Source organism: Cyprinodon variegatus, unplaced genomic scaffold, assembly GCF_000732505.1.
Source record: "Cyprinodon variegatus isolate N-32 unplaced genomic scaffold, C_variegatus-1.0 Scaffold734, whole genome shotgun sequence".
NCBI classification, from domain to species: domain Eukaryota; kingdom Metazoa; phylum Chordata; class Actinopteri; order Cyprinodontiformes; family Cyprinodontidae; genus Cyprinodon; species Cyprinodon variegatus.
The window spans coordinates 89664-97627 of record NW_015151187.1 but is presented as its reverse complement, the minus strand read 5'-3'; the positions used below and the strand labels follow the sequence as shown (position 1 = coordinate 97627).

General features: G+C 37.6%; 1 protein-coding gene across 1 annotated transcript; it reads left to right on the top strand.

Moving 5' to 3' along the window:
- Window positions 1–3647: 3647 nt before the first annotated feature.
- Window positions 3648–5340, top strand: LOC107097926 (prospero homeobox protein 1-like). The gene is made up of 4 exons (XM_015395285.1): window positions 3648–4062; window positions 4151–4732; window positions 4886–4911; window positions 5331–5340. The coding sequence occupies exons 1-4, from the start codon at window positions 3712–3714 to the stop codon at window positions 5338–5340; spliced, it is 969 nt and encodes a 322-aa protein (XP_015250771.1). The 5' UTR covers window positions 3648–3711.
- The last annotated feature ends 2624 nt before the right edge of the window (window positions 5341–7964 follow it).

The window sequence follows — 7964 nt, the reverse complement described above, 5'->3', positions numbered from 1 at the left end:
AGCGCAGACTCTGAGCTACAGTAAGTAAGAGCAAAGATGCATTTCTGCACAAGCACGGCTGGAAGAAGTTTTGTCAGAGTTCAGTGTGCTGTGCCGGTGTTCTGTCAGACACCCGGACCATTCTGGATTATTTTCATCATTATTTTCATTTTCATTTTATTTTTATCATTTTAATCATTTTTAAGTTTTCATCATCAAAGATCCACGTTTAGCTCGTCAGTTTTCGTTATCGTCATGAACACGTCAATAAAACAATTTTGTCATCCTTGACGAAAACAATACTTTGACAAAGGACATTCTTTTGAGGACCAGAATGTTCACATTTTGGACAAAGAAGACAGGGTGGTTTGAAAGGGGTGTGAAGGAAGCATCTATGTTAAGAGGGATTAACCAACCTTAAACAGAGGGGGTAGACTCAGGTTTCAGCTTTTAAAAACCTACAACACAGCGATAGTGTTGATTCCTTCCAGCAATCACCTCAACACTCATTGCCATGTAGGGGACCAAGACATCTTGCCTGGTCAACCAGGCCAACAGCGACCCTAACGACTCTCCTTTCAGAGGTATTGGCTAGTATCGGGTATTGCTGGCTAACAAAGACCTCAACAACTCCCCATTACTAAGCGGTGGACCTGCTCTTTTGCTTCAAGTTGCATGTTTTTTAAGCCGTAACAAAGCTTTTTTCGGCTACTCTATAAAAGCTTGGAATTCAACACTAATGCAGACATTTTAAATTGAAAAAGCTTCCTGAATGGGAAGCAAAATGCCTTCAAACTTGGAAAACAAAGTCCAGTGGTCTTTTTTTAAACTTTTTTGGCAATACTCATACCAGCCTTTTATTTATTTTTATATTTTTTTTTTTTTGTAAACAGTAACAAGAACTACTTTTTCCAGATGTGTTTTGTAGATTTTACAAATGCAGATTTGGTAACACAAGACCTAACACTGTGTGTCACAGTGCATAGTATTTTTTCTGAACTCGTAGCCTCTTTTAATATTTGCATGTTGACTTGTTTCTTCACACTCTTGTCAACTGTTTTCAGTTAGAGGATGTCAATTAGCGGAGAAAGCACATCACCTGAGTATGGCTATGTTTTGGAAAATATTGCCTCTTAAGACATTATTGCTGTCTTGCTGGTTGTGGTAAGCAATGTTAATAAAGCATCCTCCTCTTTCGCAGAAAGAGATTAAAAGTTGAGTTGGAAAGAGGCTAAGAGCCAGCAACATGCATAAACTTTGTGGCTAAGGTTTTTTTTTTTAAGGGAAATCAAAAATGTAGGACTTTCTGTAAGGGTTAGGTGGTTTCTGGTTTTAAAGTTGAAATGTTCAGAATTCCATAAAAGTTTAAAAAACAATCCACTGGACTTGTTTTCTAGGTTTGAAGACGTTTCGCTTCCCCTCCAGGAATGTCGATAGTGACATTTGAATTGAGAAAGCTTCCTGGAGGGGAAGCGAAACGTCTTCAAACCTTGGAAACCAAGTTCAAGTCCAGTGGATTGTTTTTTAAACTTTTACGGAATGACTATGACCTGGATGAGTCAGAATCTTCATCAACAAATGTAGGAGAAAGGGACATTTACATAAAGCATGCATAAAACATGCAAATACCTTTTTTCTATTGCCAGTAGCTAATATGACTACATAATCTTACCGGTCAGATGTATTTCATATGTAATTCTGGAGAATTCCTAAAGAAGTCAGAATTTCGCACTGTACCATACCCACTGATTACCTTAAATAAGACAACATCCTCCAGGTGACAGTCACTGTTTTCAAATACCTTTTAGTTTTCAATGAAAATCATACACTGAAGAAATCCAATGTTTCAAAACATTTAGCTGAAGCTTGCATAAAGTCTAAAACATTAAGAAAACTTGCTTGATCCATATGCCAAGATTGCCGTTTTGGTCAACTTTGATTCATTTGTCATCTACTTTTACCAGATTAACTCCTCATTAGACAAACTGTTAATGAGGAAATAGTTTCAAACCTTGCTAAATTCAAATGAATAAATCCACTACCATCAGAACTCTATGGTCTTCACAGAATAGCGGCATGAACGCTACGGTGTCCGAGGGGTTCAAACGTCATGTAAATGAATGAATGATTTTACAGCAAACTCAAAAAGACCTGCAAACTTAAACGTTGGAATATCAAGCTGAAAAGTTACAATGGAAAGCACAAAAAATTAGACTAACACACCAGTACAAAAAAATATAAACATGCAACAGGAAAAATGCTGCATCGGATGATATGCAGTAGATATCTGGATGGAAAAAGAAAAGTTATGTTTCCTTTAACTCTAGTTTATAGATTTAATATATCTTTTAGTATTCAACTGAGACCATTTCTGGTGGTAAGGTCCCATATGAGTTGATGATTGTCGACTCCTCCTAGTGGTGTGGAGAACTTTCATTAAGCTGCAAAAGCTGATGTTTTTTTTTCCTTACTTTTTTTGCGTTTGCGTGTTTGTTCTAATTTAGTATCCCCAATATCCCCTAATTGTAGAGACAAGCTTGTTCGTTCATGTGCAAAAAAAATGCTAAGCTAAGGATTGAGGCTGTTGACGTTACTAAGATAAGTTACAGCAAACCTGATGGAGAAAAAAAAAGAAGAAAAAAAAAGTTCTGCTTCTTTTGTGATGATTCGCTGCAGTTTTCACTATTTTTCTACAGTGCTCTTGGGGGGGTTGGGAACAAAAGAAGGGAGAAAAGAGTAGGTGATGTGTATGAAAGTTCACCTGTATAAATAAACCCATATTCATTTCTCTTTGTGTCTGCTAATGTCCATATTTCTGGTCACAGAAGAGCTTAGATACCTGGTAATGCCTGCAATAAGACCTTTTTACCACCTCTTACCTCTTCACCTATACTACACTGTACTTCTCTAGGTAAAGTGTGTGTGTGCGCGCATGTGTATGGTTGCGTGAGCACACGTTGGCATCAGAGCTCTCAGAGAGGACCCTGGGACCCTCCTCGACAGAGAGAGCTTTTAGCTCTTCCTCGCTAATGTCCTGAATAATGGCATCTTGATGGAGACGGAGCGGAGGGAAAAGAGATAGAAGGGGGGACAGAGACATAGAGAAAGACAGAATGAGAAACCCGCGCCCTTGTGTCTTTACCTGCGGAGCACCATCAGGAGCAGAACTACCATTATTCCCTCTCTCAGCTCCTCTATTTTCATTATTCCCCTCTTTGTGTTTTTTTTTTTTTTTTTTTTTTCAAGAGAGACAGTTAACCATCGAAACAATACACAACTTGGAAGAACATGTTAAATTTAGAGTGAAGGGAACACCTCTGGCATTAAGAACCAGTTGACCCGACTCGCTCCAAGATGCAGAAAACAAGATTGCCTCTTAAGGGGACGTAAAGGAAAGAGGAAATGATTTTTTGGTGCTTCGTTCATGTGGGAATATGTCCTTGAGCCATTTTAAAATATGTTTTTACTTTCAGGCATTCCCTTCGCTTAAAAAAAACAAAGCCACTTCTTGCTTTTTTTGTTTCTTTTTTTTTGTCAGCAAAATATAAGCCAGGCAAGAAACTGTTTGTTATTTTTTTATTTAATTATTTGAACAGTTTAAAAAAACACAAATAAGACTGACTATAATAACCCAATGGTAATTCATTTTGACTCTGTTTCTCAGCGAATCCTCTCACTGTGCGTTGGACTGTGAGGCCCCCCCTGGACATGCCTGTTTAGCTGCCCTGCGTGATGCCTGATCATGACAGCACCACCCTCCTAACCAGACAAACCAAACGCAGACGTGTCGACATCGGAGTGAAAAGGACCGTGGGTAGTGCTATATTCCCTCGTTCCCGGGAGACCCTGCTTGACGCCATGAACCAGTCACACGGCCCTGATCAGGATGGCGACTGCTCACTGGGGAGTCACGGCCATGGGCCCACCAATGGTGATGGGGAGAAGTCGAATGTACTCAGAAAGCTGCTGAAGAGGGCCAACTCTTATGAGGATGCCATGATACCTTTTCCTGGGGCTACTATTATCTCTCAGTTATTAAAGAACAATATAGGAAAGAATGGAGGGAGTGACTCAGGCTTTCAGGTACGAGTAAATCAGCAATATAGGTTAAAAATTAATGCTGTTTACATCAACAATTGACAAATAAGTAACTTTTTGTTCTTTTTTGCAGGGTAGTGGGGCTTTGTCCAGTGGAGGTTCAGAGATTCAGGCAGAAGACGCCTGTAGTAACTCTTCGCGGGACAGTCCATCTGACTGCCTTTCCCCTGGTCCTCCATTACCTCCTTCATCTTCTTCCTCCAACTTCGGAAGACCACTGCCACCCTCAAATCACATTTCTCACACCTCCACTCAATCCTTAACCTCCTTCGACTTGGACAGACTGTCCGATGAGCATCTTCGTGCCAAGAGAGCCCGCGTAGAGAACATAATCCGTGGCATGAGTCACTCCCCGTTGGTCCGTCCCAGCGGCGGCGACCACAACCAAGAAGGCAATCATGAGAATCAAAATGGCAGTAGCAACAGTAACAACCGCAGAGGGGAGGAAAGCGGCCGTCGTGGGGACTGCCCTTCCCTCTTAAGCTCTCCTGGTTCACGAGGTGGAGTGGTTGGCATCGGTGAAGTTTACAGAGAGAATAAGAGGAAGCAGCGTCTACCTCAGCAGCAACACAGTTTCACCCAGCTGGTTTGTTCCAGGCAGGAGCAGAGACAGGAAGAAAGAAGGCAACTCAAACTACAACTTGAAGACATGCAGGTAACCAGACCTTTTTTAAAAAAAAAAGGTCCACAATTTTTAGCCAATTGTTTCCCTCTTCGTTTAATTTCTTAAGCTTTAAATATGACATAAGAGTTCATCTGTGTTTCGTAAACAAATCAGTCTTTTATTTCTTTTCTTTTATTTGTGTAGAAACAACTGCGCCAATTGCAAGAGAAGTTCNTTTTGAGCAGGATGATAATCCTGACATTTTACTTACTTTTGCAAAAGCCCACCTCTCATTCCGTCCGTCTTCATATAAGGAGTCCTTCCACCCGGGCCTTTAGTGGCTCCAAACTTTTAATAAAAATGAAGCATTATTTCCAAGAAAATACAATACAGCTTCTTGTTTACACCAAAAAGTTTCATCTTGTTGGAAAAAAAGTGTTTGTTTCCAACTATGGATCTCAATGTAAAAAAACAAAACAAAAAAGGAAGTCAAGTCTATACATGTGTACCCTCCCCTTGAGTGCGTGGTTGAAACAGAAAAAGTGGAACTGGAAGAAAACCGCTCAAGACTTACAAGATAATGCTGCTTCCTATTTGAATGCCACAAAGAAGTATTCACACCTGCTATAAGCAGCCTCTGATGTTCCAGATATTTCTGAGGGCTGCTTCAGTCCACCTCTAATTTTTTCCAGTCTGGCTATAAACGTTTACTAATCACGTTGACAGCAGCTTTGTGACAATTCACAGAATTTCTGAGCAAATGTTTTTATTTTATTTTTTAAAGTGGACTTCAGTGCTCCATTTAGACATTGTTTATTAACAGTTTTCTTCTTTGTGTTTTCTTCCTAAAAAAAGAGGGAGATTTAAACTCCACATGTGTTTGTGGCTTTTGACATTTTTTGTAAAAAAAAAAAAAAAAAACAGAAAAAAGGTGCATCTAAGAATTCTTTAGATTCTACTTAACTTTAATTTTTGCTATAAAAATATATACTAAGTATGGCTGGTTTCTAATAACCCAATATGGAGTCCTGTGTAAATATAATAACTAATTCAAACACAGTCAATGCGAAAGACTCCAAACTTTTGATTAGGATCTGATTAGGGTGACACACGAATGATAAATAGAAAATAAATTGGCTGTTGACTATAAGCACTACACCACAGCATACTTATTGGAAATTTAGTGGAAGAAAAAAACAGGTCATAAAAACAGCAGCATTTCTGAAAATTCTAAGTTCAAGAATGTAGTTAACAGAAAGAGGAATCCATCTTTTATATGTATCAACTACAGTGAAATATATTTACACATTATTCTGATTATACTGTCTTCCAGCCTTAAAAAAAAAAAAAAAAACATTATTTAACCCCCACCCCCCACCCAAAAATAAATGAATACATTGATATTTCTAACAGAGATGTCGGCCTATAATTTCTATTCACAGTGAAGTAAATGACCTAAACAATAGGAGCTTCTTTCGCATGAATTACTTTATATCATACAGGCGAACAGCCTGTAGTCAGCTCATCTGCATTGTCAGACAGCAGACATAATCTCACCTTCACAATCATCTCCAGCAAAGTGAAACTTTCTCTATTTAACTTCTTCTATTCAGTAAACTTTCCATGAATATGCTTGGAAATCTCCTTCTATGCAGCATTCACCTCCTCTGGCTCCTGTTTATCACATAACAAATCCGTTTTAATTGTTTAAATGACCTAATTTTCTGGAGCAGTTAAGGCTTCTGCACTGGAAAAAGAATCCAAATCTAGATAAGTCATTTCTTCTTAAAATAAGTGCATTTGTTTTTGAACTGAGGTGGAAAAAAAGACATTTTGCCCATGGAACAACACAATTTACACTTAAAATAAGAAATCACAATTGTATGGTCTTATTTCAGGTGCATTTTATCTAATTATCTTATTTTAAGAGTAAAAACACTCATTCCATTTGCAACTATCTCATTTACCTGCTCAAAATAAGGGTAAATACACTTCATTTGATAAATTTTTACTTATTTCTAGATCGTTTTTTCTAGTGTGTATTTCTCTTGGTATAAACTTTACTGTTTAAGTTTGATAGAAAGTTAACACAGTTTCCAACTTGTCTTTGTGTTTTATTGTTGTTGTTTTTACTAACTCAAACACACAAATCCCTTCTCTGCTTCTCTCTGATGAGGTATGGTCTCTAAATTATTATTTCCAGAGTGATTTTAATTGAACTGTTGTATTATATTTCTTCTCTGAATCGTGAAAGTCGTTTTTATGCCTTCATCAAAACTGTCTTCTCCTGTTTTCCAAAATAAGTCCCAACAAACGCCTGTCATGTTTTCGGCCTTACATAATGTTCCCATTGTGGCTAAATATCTGCGCCATTCAGGATGCCTCCACTTATTACAGATCGGTATCATATGGTGTTATGTGTGCAGATATGAGCTCAAATTCTCGGAAATGTTACTTTTATTTTTTTTTTAAGTCTAAAATTAAAATCGACGGGGCCTTACCGAGAAAGCAGACAGCTTCTACGCAGTTCCGTTATTTATTTTCTGTAAGTTTTTTTTTTTCCCTGCTGCGGCTTAAAATGTCGATGACGGATCCTGGAGAAGTGGCTCAGCGACGCGCAGCGCTCAGGACAGTTTTTAATAATCTGCATGTTATGTAGAATAAAAGAAAAACAAAAAAAAAAATGATAAAAAAAACAGTCAGACTGAATATTAATGATCATATTTGGATTAAACTTTTATGTTGTGGAAAGATTCCGTGCTTGAAATGAGATGCGCGCTGGAATGAGAGCGCATTCGAGGAAAAACATTTTTTTTTTTTTTTAAGGATCTTTAGCTGCACTTTTTTTTTTTATTATTATTATCATTTCAAAAATAATAAATCAAACGCTCCTGTCTTACTTTTATTTTTGACACCAGTCATTTAAGGGTATAAATACCTAATATTAAACCTACTAAATAATCACTTTGCTGCCTTTTGAAAACCACCTTGTTGGATCCAAAACTCGGCGCCTTTTAACCTTTTTAATAACATCTCCAACTCACCTGTGACATTTAACCGGGAAAACTGTATGCGTTCATTTCTGAAAGCTAATTTTAGGTGTAGAAGAAGACTACAAAATGCTTTTATGAGTGAAATTCAATTAAATTAACCACGCGGATTTATTTTTCATCTGATTAAAAAAAAATTTGATGATATAGATAGATAGATAGATAGATAGATAGATAGATAGATAGATAGATAGATAGATAGATAGATAGATAGATAGATAGATAGATAGATA